Here is a 19,495-nt window from a genome sequence, read left to right as displayed (position 1 = left end):
CAATGTACCTGGATGTCAACAAAGCGGGTACACAGAAAGGAGCATGCAGAACATTTGGACCTTGAAATCCTGTGCAGTAAATTTCTTGTGATGTTAATTCATCATCCCTGGTTACTTCTCCCACTGTCACCATCAGTGCTTCGCCCCTAGTGTTATATAGCTAAAATGGCTCCCTACATTTGGAAGGTGAAAATATACATCACTACTGCTGGATGTTATTCATAGGTAAAATGGATAGAGCACAAAATTTACTATTTTTTGGCGAAAGCCTGGTGATTCCAGACACCACTCATTGCCTGGGAGTTAATAATGGTCAGATTTCAATAGGTAACTATTTGTAACAGGGAGAAACGTTCAGTGACCAAACCTGTTTCCAATTTTCTTCTTGCAGACTCGGCAGACTTTCTCTTCAGTTATGATGCATTTCACTTCCTGATGATAGATCCTCTGCTCTTGGATCTATCAGATGAGAAAGAACAGAACTTGTATTTGTATACCATCAATCACAACCTCAGGATATCTCAAAGCAGCTTACAGCCAATGAAGTACTTTTGAAGTATAGTCACCGGTGCAATGCAGCCAATGGCAACAGCCTTTTTCTACACAGCAAGGTCCAATAAACAGCAACAAGATTAATATCCAGTATCAAAAAGAGATTATCTGGTTGAGATAGAAGTATTGGCCAGGCCAACAGGGAGACTCCCCCACTTTTCTTCAGATAGTGCCATGGGAATTTTTTACATCCATTTAAGGGGATAATATGGTTTAATGTCTCATCTGAAAGACGACATCTCCAACACTGCAGCACTCATTCAGCACAGCACTGAACTGTCTGCCTAGATTATGTCCTCGTCTCCAGTATGATCCTACAAGCTTCTTACCTGAAGGTGAGATTGCTACCAGTGAGCTGAGGCTTACACCAAATAATACAGACAGACTGGTCACAGCAGCCTTTTAAAACTTTTCACAAAAGAATTAATTTTAGTTTCTCGCCTTTCACCTTATCCAGGCGCAAGAGGCCACACAATGTCCTGCTCCCTAATCCCACCTAATTCTTTTTCTTGAAATATTGCACTGATCAATGTGAGAGATGTGACTTATACAGAGTAGTTTCTTTTTGGGTAACTAGATCGGCACTAAACAATTCATGGTCAAGAAGAACAAGGGTGAATAGAGTACAGCTCCCACTACTGGGGAGGTTCTAAACTAACTTGGCAGAGGGATGGGGACCTGAGAGTAGACTCAGCTAGGACAAAATCAGAAATGAAAATTGAAGGCAGAAAGTTAATAGATGAGTATGGAAGGCAGAGGAAACAAAGGTAAGAAAATTTTAAAAAAGAGTTTGGCAGTGCTCAAGGGTATCTATTTCAATGCAAGGAGTATAGCAAATAAAACAGATGAGCTGAGGGCACAGATAGACACGTGGCAGTATATCACAGCTATTACAGAAACATGGCTTAAGGAGGGTCAGGAATAGCAGCTCAACGTTCCTGATTACAGGGTTTTCAGATGCAATAGGGAGGGGGATAAGAAAGGAGGGGGAGTGGCAATTTTGGTCAAGGAAACTATTACAGCTATGAGGGATGATATGTTGGAAGGTTCATCAAATGAGGCCATATGGATTGAGCTAAGGAACAAAAAAAGGGAAATCACATTGCTGGGAGTGTACTATAGATCCCTAAACAATCAGAGGGAGATAGAAGAGCAGATGTGTGGGCAAATCTCCAAGAAGTGCAAAAACAGGACAGTAAGAGTAGGGTATTTTAATTACCCCAATATTAACTGGGATAGTTTTAGTGTGAAAGGAATTGAGGGAACAGAATTCTTGAGGTGCATTCAGGAGAACGTTTTTGCCCAGTATGTAGCAAATCCAACAAAAGAGGGTGCAGCTTTAGACTTAGTTTTAGGAAATGAAAATGGGCAGGTGGAAGGGGTGGCAGTGGGACAGCATTTTGGTGGTAGTTATCATAATTTAGTCAGTTTTAACATAATTATGGAAAAGGACAGAGATAGAACAGGAGTTAGAGTTCTCAATTGGGGCAAGGCCAATTTTACTAAACTGAGGAGTGATTTAGCGAAAGTAGACTGGAAACAGCTACTTGAAGGTGAATCAGTGTCAGAACAGTGGGAGGTATTCAAAGGGGAGATTCAAGGGGTTCAGACTAAACATGCTCCCACAAAGAAGAAGGGTGAGACAGCCAATTCTAGAGCCTCATGGATGTCAAGGAGCCTACCGGGTAAGATAAGGCAGAAAAGTAAAGCTTTTGTCCGACACCGAGAACTCAATACTACAGAAAGCCAAGAGGAGCATAGAAATTGGAGGGGTGAATTCAAAAAGGAAATTAGGAAAGCAAAGAGAGGGCATGAAAGAATATTGGCAAGCAAAATAAAGGTGAACCCAAAGATGTTTTATTAATATATTAAGAGTAAGAGGATAACTAAGGAGTAGGGTCCATAAAAGACCAAAAAAGTAACCTATATGTAGGGGCGGAAGATGTTGGTATGGTTCTTAATGAATACTTTGCGTCCGTCTTCACAAAAGAGGGGGGACAATGCAGATATTGTAGTTAAGGAGGAAGAGTGTGAAGTATTGGATGTGATAAACATAGGGAGAGAGGAAGTATTAATCGGGTTAGCATCCTTGAAAGTTGATAAACCACCAGGGCCAGATGAAATGTACCCTCGGCTGTTAAAAGACAGGAAATAAAAGGTTTGACCATCATTTTCCAGTCCTCACTGGATACAGATGTGGTGCCAGAGGATTAGAGAACTGCTCATGTTGTACCTCTGTTTAAAAAGGGAGAGAAGGATAGACCGAATAATTACAGGCCAGTCAGTCTAACCTCAGTAGTGGACAAATTATTGGAATCTATTCTGAGAGACAGGATAAACTGTCAGTTAGAAAGGCACAGGTTAAGCAAGGATAGTCAGCATGGATTTGTTGAGGGAAGATCTTGTTTGACCAACTTGATAGAATTCTTTGAAGAAGTAACAAGGAAGACAGATGAAGGTTGTGCAGTTGATGCGGTCTACACGATTTTAGAAAGGTTTTTGACAAGATCCCACATGGGACCTGGTTAAAAAAATAAAATCCCATGGGATCCAGGGAAATGCAGCAAGGTGGATACAAAATTGGTTCAGTGGCAGGAAACAAAGAGCAATTGTTGATGGCTGTTTTAGCAACTGGAGGGCTGTTCCCAGTGGCGTTCCACAGGGCTCAGTACTGGGTACCCTGCTTTTTGTGGTATACATTAACAATTTGGATGTAAATGTAGGGGACATGATCAAGAAGTTTGCAGACGATGCAAAGACTGGCTGTGTGGTAGATAGCGAGCAGGATAGCTGTAGGCTGCAGGAAGATATCGATAGTCTGGACAGATGGGCAGGAAAGTGGCAAATGGAATTCAACCAGGAGAAAAGTGTGAGGTGATGCATTTGGAAGATCAAACAAGGCAAAGGAATACACGATTAATGGGAAAATACTGAGAAGTCTAGAGGAAGTGAGGGACCTTGGAGTGAATGTCCACAGATCCCTGAAGGTAGAACAGGTCGAAAAGCTGGTTAAGAAAGCATATGGAATCCTTTCCTTTATTAGCCGAGGTATAGAGTATAAGAGCAGGGAGGTTATGCTGGAACTGTATAACTCATTGGTTAGGCCACAACTTGAGTACTGTGTGCAGTTCTGGTCACCTCATTACAGAAAGGATGTAATTGCACTGAAGAGGACGCAGAAGAGATTTACAAGGATGTTGCCAGGACTGGAAAAATGCAGCTATGAGGAAAGATTGAATAGGCTGGGATTGTTCTCCTTGGAACAGAGAAAGAGGAGGGGAGATTTGATTGAGATGTACAAAATTGAGGAGGGCCTGGATAGAGTGGAGATGAAGGATCTATTCACTTTAGCAGACAGGTCAGTGACAAGGGGGTACAGATTTAAAGTGATTGGTAGAAAAGGTAGAGGGAAGATGAGGAAAAATGTTTTCACCCAGAGTGTGCTGGGGGTCTGGAACTCACTGCCTGAAAGGGTAGTTGAGGCAAAGACCCTCAACCCATCCAAAAGGAGTCTGAATATGCACCTCAAGTGCCATAATCTGCACCTCAAGTGCCATAATCTGCAGGACTAGGACCAATGCTGGTAGGTCAGATTAGAATAAGTGGATCATTTTTCAGCCAGCAGTCACTATGAGCCAAGTAGCCTCTTTCTGTGCCTTAAACTTTCGATGATTCTATTTTCTATGATTCTACTCAACCCCATTGGTTTCCAGCAAAAGAGCATCCCACTACTGAAATGTGACATTCTTCCCATTTTCCATACAAACCATCCCTTAGCATCTCTAGATGAGATTGACAAATTAGGGGCACTTGTGCGATATGGTCCTATGCCCGAAATTATTTCTCTTAAAAGTCTTGCAGCTAGAGAAAACTGTCTTCCCATCAGCCTGTTATGAATTTGAATTAGAATCACAGAGGCGAAAGGCCATCGATTATACCCACTATACCAATCAGTTCCCACTGGAGATTTTACAATGGTTTCTGAAGAAGTGAGGACAAGTGGCCTCCACAAGTTCATCAAAGGTGCTCAATATACCACTGGAGGACTAAATAGGAAGTGATTTCAACCACTGGGGGTCTTCTCAGTACACAATTTTTTTTATACGTTCATGGGATATGGGCATCGCTGGCTAGGCCAACATTCATTTCCCATCCCTAACTGCCCTTGAGAAGCTGCCATCTTGAACCACTGCAGTCCTTGGGGTGTAGGGACACCAACAGTGCTGTTATGAGGGGAGTTCCAGGATTCTGACCCAGCAACAGTGAAGGAATGACAATATAGTTCCAAGTGAGGATGATGTGTGGCTGGGAGGGGAACTTGCAGGTGGTGCTGTTCCCACGCATCTGCTGCCCTTATCCTTCCAGGTGGTAGAGGTCACGGGTTTGGAAGGTGCTGTCGAAGGAGCCTATGTCAGGCTGTTGCTTGATTAGTCTGTGGGACAGCTCTCCCAATTTTGGCACAAGCCCCCAGATGTTAGTAAGGAGGGTTTTGCAGGGTTGACAGGGCTGGGTTTGGCGTTGTCATTTCCAGTGTCCAGGTTGATGCTGGGTGATCCATCCAGTTTCATTCCTTTCCTTAGACTTCGTAGCAGTTTGATACCACTGAGTGGCTTGCTAGGCCATTTCAGAGGGAATTTAAGAGTCAAGCACATTGCTATGGGTCTGGAGTCACATATAGGCCAGACCAGGTAAGGACAGCAGATTTCCTTCCCTAAAGGACATTAGTGACCCAGATGGGATTTTGCAACAATCGACAATAGCTTCATGGTCACCATTAGTCTAGCTTTTAATTCCAGGTTTATTAATTAAATTCAAAATTCCCCATCTGCTGTGGTGGGATTTGAACCCATGCCCCTGGAGCATTAGCACAGGCCTCTGGACTACTAGTCCAGTTACATTACCACCACACCACTGCCTCCCCCTGGGAATTGATACAACAGAAGTAACAGAACTCATTTTTCTGTCACTGGAATTCTAAAGTAAGAGGGAATGGGATGTGCTTTTTGTTCGTTGGAGTTCTGTGCTTGGATTAGGCATGCTTATCTCGAACCAATGCTTTTAACCTTTAGGTCCTCATGTTAGATAAGTGACTTACACGAAGGAACTCTGCATGGAGGAGACTTTTCATAACTTGATTGCAGCGCCGTCTCTGAGCATTTCCTTCAAGAACATTCTCCAGAAATACTCGAATCTCCCGGATTTGCGTGTTGGCAGGAAGCAGATTCAAAGTCTATGGAAACATTTTTTCAAATTACAGAAAAAAGCAAAAGTCCCCTGCCTATAAACACAATGAAATACTGATCTGTGAATATAACTGGAAACAATAGCATAACAATCGTCTCAGTATGTAGCAACAGTCATCTATGTGGTCATCAGAACCACTGGAAATGAAACTGGTCATAAAGACCTTCAATGCTGAGTTTTGATCCTTTGTGAATACTGACCTTGACTGGAAAGTGCTAGGATAAGAACAGGATTGGGTTCAGCTCGGAGGACCTTGATAATTGAACTGGTTGCCAAAACTCACTGGCCAGGCTCGCATGAAACATGGCCAGTTGGCTGAGTGAAATTTCCTTGAGCAGGTAATAATTTGAGGGTTAATTTGTTGTGGTCTTCTGGCAAACATGCATTATAAACAGCTTTCACTATGCACACAACGTACCCCATTAACCTGCAAATTATCAGAATTTTAAAATATGGATCACCATTTAAAGAGCAATAACCCGACCTTGCAAGCATTTCAATTACTCTTGATATTCTCCTCTCAAACCCAGCTGAACCCCAGGGACTATCAAATTATCTCAATTCCTTCCTCCTCACCCTGCAACAAAAAAAAAAAAATCAGCATTGCACAACTACATTGGACTCAATCTTCTACAAGTGCCATTCGTAAAACTGGACACTGACTGTACCATTTCTCTGAACAATAATTAAAAGACATTTAAACAGACCAAGTATATAAGTTCATCAACATATTCATTCTATGAACATAAATTGACTTAGCAGGAAACTTTAACATCTAGATAATGTAGTCAAACAACTCATGGTATGCTAGTGCACATAGGCAGAAATCAGGATACAGCTACAAAAGTGACACTAAAGATCTAAAGAACTGTGTAGTTTTAGTCACCACACCACTTATTTATATTGGGAGGGTGCAGAGAGGAACAACCAGGCTAATTTCAAGTGTAAAGGAGATGACCATGAAGTGAATTTAAGTTCTATAATAGAGGTCAGTAAGTAGGTAAAATACTGAAGTGTATAGAAGAGGTAAACTCAAGATCATTTAAAAATCAGGCAAATATGACCAGAGAACATAAATTTAACAAAAATTGAAGTTAAAACAGATATTGGAAAATTTCTTTTCTCAGAGCGATAATTGTTGGGAACAGTGTTCCAGTCAAAGGAGTGGAACAAAACATTAAGTGTGTTTAAAATGAAGCTGGCCATTATCATAGAAGAATTTGAGTAAAACAGTTGAGCTTGAATGGTCTTTAATCACTCCCTCACTCTCTCCACCTTCAAACGTTTCCTCAAAATTGACCAATCTTAACTCGTCTTCCTGATGCTTGGTATCACATTTCTTCTCTTAACTGCCTTTACCAGTTGAAAGCAACACACCCTCTAACTATTTCTTTTTGCAGTGTGTGGGTAATTTGTTTAAGTGTGCAGCTCCTTTAAATTTTCTTGCACGCATACGATAACTGAAAGGGGCTGACTTGTGCACAGTCTGTGCAGAAACTTTTGGGTTGCTGCGCAGCTACACAGCTTAAGATAGAACGTTGCACAAAAAGTGCTGGTTGATTAATTGCAAACTTTTGCTGTCAGCACTGAGCTTTTTTTTGTTGTAAAAATAACTTTTCCACTGCCAGCATTGGTTTTTGTTTCACTATGCGTGATACATTCTATTTGGTACACCAAAGGGTGAATTAATTACATACTTGTTTCAGGACGAGGATTGTACACGAGGAAGCCAAGAACTACAAAGCTCCACAACTGAATGCTGGCTACACAATTTAACCATTTTTGCTCATCTTTGTCAAGTTGCAGTATCCTTGTTTAATAAGCGTTGCAAAAAAAAAAGGGACATGGATGCAGTTAAGCTGATCTGCACACATGATAAAGGGATGTATAAATAAAATATATGTATGAGCGTGTGAATATATGCGCTTTATATAAATTATAAAACACAGAGATAATATTTGCGCTTATTAAAGTGAGGTTGTGTAATGGAAATTTTGCTCCCTTATTACTGGGTAGAGCACTCCAAAAATAGGTCACTTGCCTCATATGCCAAATTCAATGTCAGCCAAAGATACCTAGCACTTCAGAGCAATAATTCTATTGGCCAGTTTGGTCTTGCTGACAAAGCCTAAAGAATTGGTGCTGCTAGGTCCAGATTTGGGTTTTCTGATATGTACGGCTCTGCCTGTCCAGGTACTACACTTATAGTACCTTTGTGGTGTCCAGTTTGCCGTGGTGCAGCTCCAGTACTTGCAGTGCAGCCTGCAGGTTTGCCTGTGGCTCTGGTATCTCCATCCGGATTGGTCCAACACAGTGAATATCAGGTGGCGACAGGTACATACGTAGTAGAGAAAGGTACACCTAAATGAAACAAAGACATTGCTCACGTAACCATTCACCTTTCAATCTTCTGTGAATGAGCTAGATTAAACAAGCTTATTTAAAACATTGAACTGACAGATTTTAATAAACCTTCAATTGACTTAACTAGCTATGTGTGACAAGCCAGTAACATAAGTACATGAAACCCTGCTACTCCTTGTCAACAAATGAATTAGTGCCATGCTCATTAACTGCTGATTACAACAGCCCTGACCACTGTTTGTCTACTTGTCCCAATTCTACGAGGAGCTCCCCCTTTTCCTCCACTTAACTCCAGAGTACAGCAGTTGAGAGCTAAACTGGTTATTTTCCATCTGAGATCCCAGCTAATCTCTTAGCCCCATCCCTCAGTTATGATTCTGCAAGGCAAGTGCTACAAGGCTGTCCTCTACAGTTTAAAACAATAATCTCTATTTATGCTCCACATAGAATAAGGGCAAGGAACTGAACAGGGAGGATTAGCACAGTGTGTACTCACATCTTTGTTGCCATCCCTGTTCCAGTCGTAATGTTTGTGACAGTATCTGAAATCATATAGAACAGGTGCTCATTAAAATCAACAGATTTAAACCAAGTCCACTTTGATCTGCTTCGATAAGGGTGCAAGCAAGTAAACTCAGCTCAAAAAGCAATTTTCTAAAGTGGACAATGCTACATAGAACATGGTGAGATTTGTGAGAAATTAACCCAACAGGTGATTCCACATCTTCATTGCTGGTACGTTACACTGAACATGCGGAGATCAAAGTTCAAATAGACTCATGAGAAAGTACATCCACGCATGGGAGTTTTTCCCTCTGGCCCCCAATTTCCTCTTCTCCTGAAAGCTCTAACTGTTGGGGTAAATTTAACAGGTGGCAGCAGTCCTCTGGACCTGTCTCAAGCAACCAGCTTTCATGTGCATGTCTAGACACCAAGAATTTCTGCTTCAGACATAATCAGGAAATTGCAGACAAAATGTGATTGAAATTGTGGTGGTTATACAAACATATAATCTTCCACAAGCCAACGTAATCGGGCAGTGTAACAAAAATTAATTGTTTATCTTGCTCCATTAAAAAAAGTATTCCTGATGTATTTAAGAGTGGTAACCAAAGTTCACACTAAACTGCATGGGCGCACGGCTGCGCAGCCAACCTGAAATGTACCGTGCAGTTGTGACAAATGACACGTATGTGTGGTGCACAAAAAAATTTAGAGGGGCCGCGCACTGAAAAAAAAGCAGGCGACGCACAATTAAATTTTAAAGTTGGTGGTGACCTGATGGAGTTTTATAATACAGCTAAAAATGGATTTATCACCAAAAAAACCATTTTTAACATCTAGTCCTCTAATCAGAAAACCAAGTAACCCATATGCTTTTTAACCAACTATTAACTTGCCCTGCCACCTTTAAGAATTTACATATACGGACATCAGTGTCTCTCTGATCATTTACACTTTTCAAAAGCATGACATTAAAATATGCTATTTGCTATATTAGTCCTCCCAAAGTGCATCACTACGCTCTTCTCTACCTTGAACTCAATCTGCCAAATTTCTACCATTTCAACATCCTGTCCATAACATCCTGAAACCTATGTTAATCACTATCTACAACTTCGCCAGATTTTGTATCATCTGCAAACTTTATAATGCTGTTCCCTACATCCAAGTCTAGGCCATTTAAGAACAAAATTAAAAAGAGTAATCGACCCAAAATGTATTCTTGGGGAACACTACTGCAAATCACCTCCCAGTCTGATAAACATCAACCCACCAACACATTTGTTTCCGGTCACTAAGCCAATTTTTGTATTTATGCCGCCATTTACCTGTTAATTCCGTGGACTGCCATCTTCTGAATACTAATCAGTTCTTTAGTAATTCAAATATTTTTTGACATGAAAAAACTTCTAGAATGTTCCCACTTGTGCCTTTACATCTAAGAAAATTAGCACAATTTAAAGAGCATTCCCAAACCAGTGCAATTCCACAATTTCACCCTGGGGCATGGCCAGTTGTGGGTGGGACTTGATTCATGCATCAGCGTAAAAAGATTTCAGAAAACACAAGTGGTTTTGGGTGTTACTCAGCTACGTTTAAAATTCTCTGATCTTTGCACTGGTTTAGCTGATTCCCCTAGATTGTGCTGGATCTGAGTGCAAAACAAGCAAAAACTGCTTTGCCCCCATCATGTTTCAGCAGACTATTTAGTTGTCAGAAACACGCACACGCATACCCATCCACACACAAGTGTGAAAGATGAACAACGAGCCCAGCCTGCTCTCATTTAGTGCAGAACCATCTATACCCAAGGAGCAGTCAAGTGCATTCATTGGTCAGTGTTGGATTTGAGCCCATGGACTCCAACATTGCAGGCCTAACACTTATATAAATAAAAAGGTCCAGAAACCCAACTCTTAAAACCAGGACATCCTAAAACTCAGTAATTTTAACTGTAGATGCCACAATTCCCGAAATGGAATGTGATATACTTACTCTTCCGCCATTTTAATATTCTTCAGTATGTGAACATAAATAAAAAGAGCTTGTTCATGTAGACCCATCCGACCCATTAGCAATGCTCGCTCCTCCAGCAATCCTGAAATACAATACAAACATGATTCACTCTTCTTCTCCCCAGTGAGCAGCCCGAAGTGAAGGGAAAGATGCAGACAGTTTGAAGTTACCATGGTTGAAGAGAAAAGATGAGATAAATTAGAAAGCAATGATTAGTCAATGCCAAGTTTAGATTTCAGAAACCGAAGACCCACTAAAGAATGAACTAGAATTGGGGATGGTGCAGAGAATTTTGATGTACAGTAGGAAGGAGGAAGACCTTGTAGGACAATGCTCAGAAAGAATTGAAGGTGACACTTCAGAACAGCAATAACCATAGTATTTCTGAAAAAAAAAAGACATGCTGTTGAAGCTTTTCATCTTGCACTCATCAGGACAGATTTAAGAATGCCAAATTTCAAAGGGAGCAACAATTTATACTGCATGCAAAAAGGGTGCTGATCGGTTGGCAAGTCGACTCTGATTGGTCGAGGCATTGTCATGGAGAATGCGCCAGGGAACGACTGTCCTCCACGCTTTTGATTAATTCAAAAAAGGTTCAATGCTGTACATGTTCCTTTTACCTGCAGACAAGAGGTCCTTGTGTTTGAATATATGTAGCTTCTAGCAAGCATAAGTGAGCCACATTGCGAGCCCGACTGATAATATCAAAGTGGTTGTTAGGGTAACTCCTAGCACACTCGGGATTGTTCAGTAAGTACTGCCCAATCGTGGAATCACATCTAATGTTAAGACATTGTGTTTTGAATTTTGCAAGCACAGGCTGGCTGAGTAGTCAGTACTCTGCTTATTGCCGAAGGTACGTGCTGTTTGATACGATCTGCCCATGTACCTGGCATTGCACTGGCACTGGAATTCACATATCACATTTATGTGGTAGGAAGAATGCCTTTTTGGCTTGATGGCAGCATCCTGTTAGTGGACAGTACAACTTGTGTTGCTACTGCATAGTAGCAGTGTGAAACGGCTAGCTTCACTTGTTACTCAAGTTTCCTTCTAGGATAACTTGAGGTAGACTGCCACTTTTCAGGTCTGAAAGTGGCAGCCTTAGGCTTGAGTATGTGCGATACACAACGAGCAATAATCTGATCGGGGTAGCCATTATCCCACAGGATAGCTCTGATGCGCATTATTTCAGCGTCAAGCTTGCACGGTGAGCAAATGGTCAGGGCCCTATTTACAAGATTGCCAATAAGGCCAACCTTATAGCATGTGAAACTGCAGGAATCCCAACGCGTATATTGACCAGTGACGGTAGGCTTGCGGTACACAGTAGTAGAGAACCCATTAGTGGATTTCTCAACTAGCACCTTGAGGAAAGGGAGCTCATTAGACTGCTCCACTTCAAAGGTGAATTTGAGCACGGGATGGAGCGCATTAAGGTGTGTAAGCAAAATTTTTACATGTAGCTGCAGATTCAAATATAGCACACGCATCAACTACGTTGCGAAAATATGCAAGGCATAGGAGGTTAGGGGTCATTCCATAGAAAACGTGTTTCTCGTGGAAACCGATGAAAATGTTAGCAAGAGCTGGGCCTAGAGGTGATCCTATGGCAGCACCATCTATTTGGGCAGACCTGACGTCATGCATTTCAGTGCCGGTGTGATGCCAGGTACGTGGGCCATACATCCCAACAACTGGCAGATTCCATCAAACAGCATGTCCCTTTGGCTGTTCACAATAGGCAGAGTACCGACAGTACTCAACCAGCCCATACTTGCAAAACTCAGAACACCATGTCTAACATTAGATTTGATTCCGCGCTTGGACAGTACTTACTGAGCAATCCCAAGTGTGCTAAGAATTACACTAACAATTAATTTATCAGTTGGCCTCACAATGTGGCTCACTTTCACCTGCTAGAAGCTGCATATATTCATCGGTAGAGAGCTGTCCACTACAGACAAAAGGAACACTGTTAAGCCTTGTGCCTTTTTTGAGTTCCCTGGTCCATTCGTCATGACAATGCCTTGACCAGATTCAGCTTGCCAACCAACCAGCACTCTTTTCTCATGCAATATAAATTTTTGCCTCCTTTGAAATTTGGCATTCTTGTATCTGTCCTGATGAGTACAAGGCGAAAAGCTTCAACAGCATGTCTCTTTTTCAGCAATACAAAAGTTCTGTACTACCAAGTGATTAACCATAGTACTAATATAATACAATAGGAGAAAAAATGTGAAGGTTTAACAGGGATCTAATATACAGCAAAGAGTGCTGAAACAATTCCAAAAGATATGAGAGTAATATTTATAGCTCTTAAAAAAATTTCCTGCAGCATTGGACACAAGAAATTAAGACTAAATACAGTCTCCAGGTGAAGTGGGATTAGAAAACAGAGGATAATTGGACCAGAGTGTGTATACATAATTGAGTTTCCACTTTAATATCATACTTTGATGTAATACTTTTTATATTATTCACAGTTAAAGTGTAAAACTCAATGGCAATTTGTAATTGGAGAAGTCATTCCCTTACAGAACGGGCTGAGGAGCTGGGAGACTCAAAATTCTTCAAGAGTGGAAGGATGCAACAACAGCATGACGAGTTTGCACAAGTAGTTTCTGTAATAACTGCACAAATAGGAATTTATAAAGGGAAACTTGACAAAAATTCAACAAGAATATGGCAAGTAAGGTTTTGGACTCAGGAAGAAACTACAACATATAGAATTTTTCCACCCAAGTATCATGCAGGACCCACCTGCCAAGAATGTGGCATATTAGCTTCGCCACATGGACATTAAACTTCAAATTGTTGCTGGGAAGAAAAGGCCTGATAAAAGGAATTGCCAGGCCTGGCCAGAAGGACATTCTTTGCATAGTAGCATACACTGTTTGGGATAAAGGACCAGTCCCTGCTCCCAATACACAGAACAGATGTGGTTAGACCAGTTTAGTCACATGACTAAGTGGCTGTTGCAGGGTTTGAACTGAGAGTTCTAAATTGGAGAAATAGTGTTTTGAAGACAGAAAGCTCCTGGCTTCTGAATTGAGAACATCTCTCTCCTACCTGCTCCCATCTCTTTCTCACCAGCTTTGGAAACCACTGAAGACACATGAACCCCCAAGAGAGAAAAGTCTCCTACAGTGAACAAGGTTTAAGAAGAATACTGGGCCCCAACGAAAAGCAAGAATTACCTACAAGCAAGGACTCTACAGTGAGCTCGAAGAACCATAACAACTCGTCAGATATTGCCTCAAACCTTACTTTATTTTTCTTCTGCTGTTTTCTATCTCTATTTGCATGTGTGTATCATGTATGTATGCTAGTGTGGGCGCGGCGTGTATCCGTAAGCGTTAACCAAATTAGAGGTTTTAGTCTGAGTTTTAATAAATTTCACCTTTCTTCTTTAAACCTAAATAAGCCTATTTGGGCTCATTTCTTTGCCTTATGATTGGAAAGCAGTGAACAAGGATTCGCCAAGGGGGAACTCAAAACAGTGTGCATAAAATTAAACCCTGTTACAGTAAGACCAGGTGAAGGCTGAGAGGGACCCCTAGACACCTTTCTCACCTGATCATAACACAAGTCTCTTATTTTAACCAAACCAAAATTAATGCTGTAGACTCTACCCTAAATGTGGTTGTATAAATCCAAACCTACATTGTTATAGAGACTGCGATTGGGCTGTGCCTGTATAAACCCAAACTTACATTAATGTTGTGCAGCTCGTAGTCTAACAGTGCCTGTATAAATCCAAATCTAGATTAATGATGTCTGCAGTACTGTCTATATAAATCCAAATTTGAGCCTAGTGTAAGACTCTTGGAAGATTGAAAGGGGTAAAAGAGATTAAGATAGATTCAGGAGTGGTCACTGCATGACATTAAGCTTGGATTTTGAAAGGCTGGAGAGTACAGCAAAGGACAAATCTGTTGTTGAATGGGCCAGTATTATTTCTAATTAAATAGCAAAAGTATGTCAAGGGAACACAGGTTTGATTGAGTAAAAAGTTGTTAGTGCTAGCTATGAACCTTTAGCAGTTTTCTCCAAACTCAATTCTTTTTAAAATTATATGGGAGAAGGTTCTTCCATAGGATTAACACTTCATTATTTTCACAGGTTACATTTGTAAATTTAACAAAACTTTACGGTAACCATGGACAGCTATCTCAGATACTCACTACAGATGTCTGGCCAAAGCAATGAAATACCTATACAAGTTATGTTCATTAACATTTTGTCCAGACATCTGGTCACTCACCATCAAACGGAAAGTCACTGATGAGTTTGTTGGGCTGATAATGCGTTGAAATTTCCAAGAAACACAACAGCTTGTTCCTGTACTCTCCCAACTCCCCTTCCTCGTTTCCAGCAGGAACAGGAATCTCATCTGCAAAAGAGGTAACCCAGGGTTATTATAATACAATTTTTATAAATTATATGCGAGAAGTTAGAGGTTAAAAAGCAATTCAAGGCTGATGAAAGTATTGTGTTATTTTTAAATAGGTGGGGGTGGGGAGAAAAGAACCCCATCAAACTGGCAGCTCAGAAATGACAATGAGTTGGACAAAATATGTAAGTGGACAGAACTGGACACTGTATTCAAGGTATAGTATGATCAGAGTATAATACAGTTTGAGCATATAATGATTAGCATTCTACTGCTTTGGCTGTACAGTTCAGAATTCCTTTGGACTCGTTGACTGCTACTCAATACTAGTTGGGCATATTCAGCATCAAATGCACCAAGACTCCTAGGTCCCTTTCAACTTCATCCTGAGCTGCTTCAACATCATTCATGGAGTAGTGTGGCGCCCTTGATTTATTCCCTATGTGCAGTATTTTACATTTGATTGCATTAAACTGAATCTTTTGGACAATGGCCAGTAAGCATCCAGCCAAACTAACGAAGTACTGCACATAAAAAAGAAAAACAGCAAACACAAGTATTGGGTGAATGGTGTTGAAAAAGCTAAGGAAGTGTTACAAGGTTTTGTTTTTGTATTAAAATCATAGAATTGTGTGTGTTTTTAAAAAACAAAAAAACGGATGCTCAGTGGACATTTAGGACACCTACAAATTGTTGGAATGTTTGCAATGTTTTGAAAGGAAGTCCATTACAAAAACTGACCTTTATGGGTGCTTTGAAAGGAAATTGAACTTGTACAAAGACAGGAAAGCAAGCAATTTCAAGGAAACCAAGAGGGGTTTGACCTTCCTCAGAGCAACTTTTTTTGAACGACAAGGGAAACTTATGTCTGGACATGTGGCCATGTTCAGGATGGTTTGTTTTCACTTTGCACACTTTAAAAAGCCGGAGCACCCGACGAAAACCCACGCGGTCACAGGGAGAACTTGCAAACTCCGCACAGGCAGTACCCAGAATTGAACCCGGGTCGCTGGAGCTGTGAGGCTGCGGTGTTAACCACTGCGCCGCCATGCAGCTACTGCTATGAGCTGTGGAGTAGTGGGACTGAATTAACAGTCCATTACTCCCACACTAGTCGTAACAGAAGTCAAAAGAGAACTAGTAGTCTTGGTAGACAGTAGATAGCATGTTAAAAAAAGTGAACACAGGTTTGAACTAGTAAAATACAAATTTCAAACTAAAATCAGGAGGTCCTTATGCACAAAAAGAGTGGGCAATGCATAGAATGAGCTCCAAATAGAGTAATGGAAGCAAAAACCTTGAACCACTTAAGAAACAGTTGGATACTGCAATGAAGGGACTGTAGTTTTTTTGGATAGAAGACCTTAAACCTGAGAACGGCCATCCCCTCATCTATAACTATTTTGTAAACTTGACTGGAAAGTGTTAGCTTGGTTTAGTGGTAGCACTCTTGAAGGTTGTGGGTTCAAGCTCCTCTCCAACAAGACTTCAGCACACAGTTTAGTCTGATATTCCAGTGTAATACTGAAGGAGTGCTGCATCGTTGGATGATATCTTCAAGCAAGACTCAAATGCCTTTTTGGGTATATGCAGAAGAACCCGTGCCACTTTTTCAAAGAAAGGAGTTTTGCCATGGATCCTAACCAATGTTTATTCCTCCACCAATACCTAGAAAACAGACTTACTAGCCTTAGCTGAACATCTCAGCCAGCTTCCACTATAATCACCAAAACCTGCCGGCTCTCATTCCCTTTCTCTTCAGATACTGGAGTCGAATGCACCTGGACTTGATTGCTGCCTGCAAACTGAGGAAGATCTTAATCTACTTTATATGTTTTTCTCATTCCAGACAATGACTAATTACTAGAAAACTGACTCGAACTGGGTTAATGATCTCAGAGGCTGGCACTGCGGAGAATCGGTTGTAGGGTTTCTTGATAATAAGGTGACTGGAGTTCATGGACTGGGATTCAATGCTGATTCACCAAGTCATGCAAATGAAGTTACTTATTCCAAGGTCCATACTATTTTTTCCCTCTGTAATCTGAGAGTAGGCAGTGTAACCCCCCTGGAACCACTAATGCTGGACTGTCCCTTCCTGGACATAAACCATTAATACTGAACTGCCCCCTCCTGGACATAAACCGCTAATGCTGAACTGCCCCTTCCCAGACATAAACCAGTACTGCTGAACAGTGCTACAAGCCAATAGCTGCATGTCGTTTTAAGGCGAAGGAACAGCCCAGGCTCCGTTTGCCATGCAGTTTATTCCTTGGCAGGATTAGCTGTGAAGGGCACAGCCATCCATCTGCAGAAATGTGATAAACCAGAACTTGAAGCTGGGGCAGGACTGCTTCAAGCTCAAAGAACAATAAACATTTCATTCAAAAGAACTGCAGCTCAGAGCACAAATGTCCTGTGATTGGGTTCAGCCTTCAAATACTATAAGCTGAAGTTTCACAGCAGAGCTCTGAACACATTGCGAAGGATTCTGTCTCAACTGCCCAAAAAGTAACTGCTACAGTTGCACAAAATGCTTTTTATTAGCATATAACAGAAATCACTTGTAGGAAGTCAGCAAATATAGAAATCTGATGACGAGTGGACAGAAATCTGTTGGCCTCATGGAGTCTGTGGAGTGCAGCTTCTCCAGCTTGAAATCTTATCGTTCACATTCTCTGAAAATGTTTAAAATTGTGTTCCAAGCTGTGGAGATTTGATGAAATGTGGAGGACAATTACCTTTGCAAGGAGGCATTTTAGCTATTTTCCAGTTAGATAGTGGCTGCTTACGATCAGGTTGATAGCAGTCTTCCTGTATTACAGTCGTGCATTCCTTAAACAGCTGAATGTGAGAATAAGCAGAAGGAAATACTTGTTCACAGCTTCACAGAACATTAAAGGCAGCATCTCAGGGTAACGAGGCTGTTAAAAAACAGCTAATGGAAGGTTGCTTTTTATAATCTATAGTTTGTGATAAAACCTAAGAAGTAATGATGAGCCTACAAACAAATTTTAATAGGATCGGAGTATTGTGTGCAATATTGGACTCCACATTATAGGAAGAATACTGAGGCTTTAGAAAGAGTATAATACAGATTCACTAGGATTCTGCCGAGTATGAGAAAATACAAATATGAAGACAGACTTCAAAAGTTGGGTCCTTTTTTGTTAAAATGAGAGATCATGGGGTTTTTTGATATTTTATTTTTTTATTTTAAGATACAGCACTGAAACAGGCCCTTCAGCCCACCGAGTCTGTGCCGACCAACAACCACCCATTTATACTAATCCTACATTAACCCCATATTCCCTACTACATCCCCACCATTCTCCTACCACCTACCTACACTGGGGGCAATTTACAATGGCCAATTTACCTATCACCCTGCAAGTCTTTGGCTGCAGGAGGATACCGGAGCACCCGGCGGAAACCCATGCGGTCACAGGGAGAACTTGCAAACTCCGCACAGGCAGTACCCAGAACTGAACCCCGGTCGCTGGAGCTGTGAGGCTGCAGTGCTAACCACTGCGCCTTAAAATTATGAAAGGATGGAACAGGGTAGATAGAAACAGACTGTTTCGAGTAGTTAAAGAGTCAAGTATGAGGGGCCACAGATAAGACGATTACATGTAAGAGATTTTGAAGAGAGGGTGGGATAAACTTTGGGAGTTGCGAGGCTGTGAAATTCACTTATTGGCTGAGGAAGTGACGGCCAAAAGTTTAAGATTAGATTAGATAGCTGGATAAAGGAAGAGTAATTTAATAGATCTGGGAACAGTTTGGCCAAATGTGGTTAGAAGTACTGGCTAAAGTGTGGAAGGTAAACATAGACACAGACTGTTCTACTCCGCAGTTTCATTTCATCTTTCGTCTCATCCGACGCATTAACAAAAAACATTTTTTCTTCCTTTCAGGTGTTAAGGAACGCAAGCTCCAGCAGCTGATGGGGACTAGTGCCCCTCCAGATCCTCCTTCCGCTTCACTTCCCTCTGACCCCACCCCTTCTGATCTGACCCCTTGCCGTGTATTCACTATACCCTCTGACCTCCCCCTCTCTGGTGCTGAGCGTTCTGTACTCAGCAAAGGTCTCAGTTTTATCCCCTTACGCCCCCACCTCAATGAATTTCGCGCTCGGCATGACGTTGAGCTCTTCTTCCGTCGCCTCCGGGCTCACTTCTTTGACCAGCAGTCCTCCCACCGACCAGCAGACCCATTCACCCGCCTCCAACATTCTCCCTCTACCTGGACCCCTCCCCCTGGCCTCTTACCCGCTCTTGATCTCTTCATTGAAAACTGTCGGCGAGACATTGGTCATCTCAATTTCTCTGCCCCCCTCACTCACTCTAACCTGTCTCCCTCTGAACTTGAGGCACTCCGTTCTCTCAGGTCTAACCCCGACATGGTCATCAAACC

General features: G+C 41.5%; 1 protein-coding gene across 1 annotated transcript in view; it reads right to left on the bottom strand.

The window, feature by feature from the left end:
* Positions 1-19,495, bottom strand: part of vps39 (VPS39 subunit of HOPS complex) — a 128,560-nt gene that overhangs the window by 7,508 nt on the left and 101,557 nt on the right. Inside the window, exons 19-24 of the mRNA XM_068039685.1 lie at positions 14,951-15,079; positions 10,660-10,762; positions 8,657-8,702; positions 8,008-8,157; positions 5,648-5,782; positions 368-459 (exon numbers count right to left, since the gene is read on the bottom strand). Coding sequence (XP_067895786.1) covers positions 368-459; positions 5,648-5,782; positions 8,008-8,157; positions 8,657-8,702; positions 10,660-10,762; positions 14,951-15,079 — 655 coding nt within the window. The remainder of the gene's footprint in view (positions 1-367; positions 460-5,647; positions 5,783-8,007; positions 8,158-8,656; positions 8,703-10,659; positions 10,763-14,950; positions 15,080-19,495) is intronic.

Source organism: Heterodontus francisci, chromosome 9 (assembly GCF_036365525.1).
Source record: "Heterodontus francisci isolate sHetFra1 chromosome 9, sHetFra1.hap1, whole genome shotgun sequence".
Classification (NCBI taxonomy): domain Eukaryota; kingdom Metazoa; phylum Chordata; class Chondrichthyes; order Heterodontiformes; family Heterodontidae; genus Heterodontus; species Heterodontus francisci.
The sequence above is the reverse complement of the archived record's forward strand: the minus strand, read 5'-3'. Positions and strand labels throughout refer to the sequence as shown.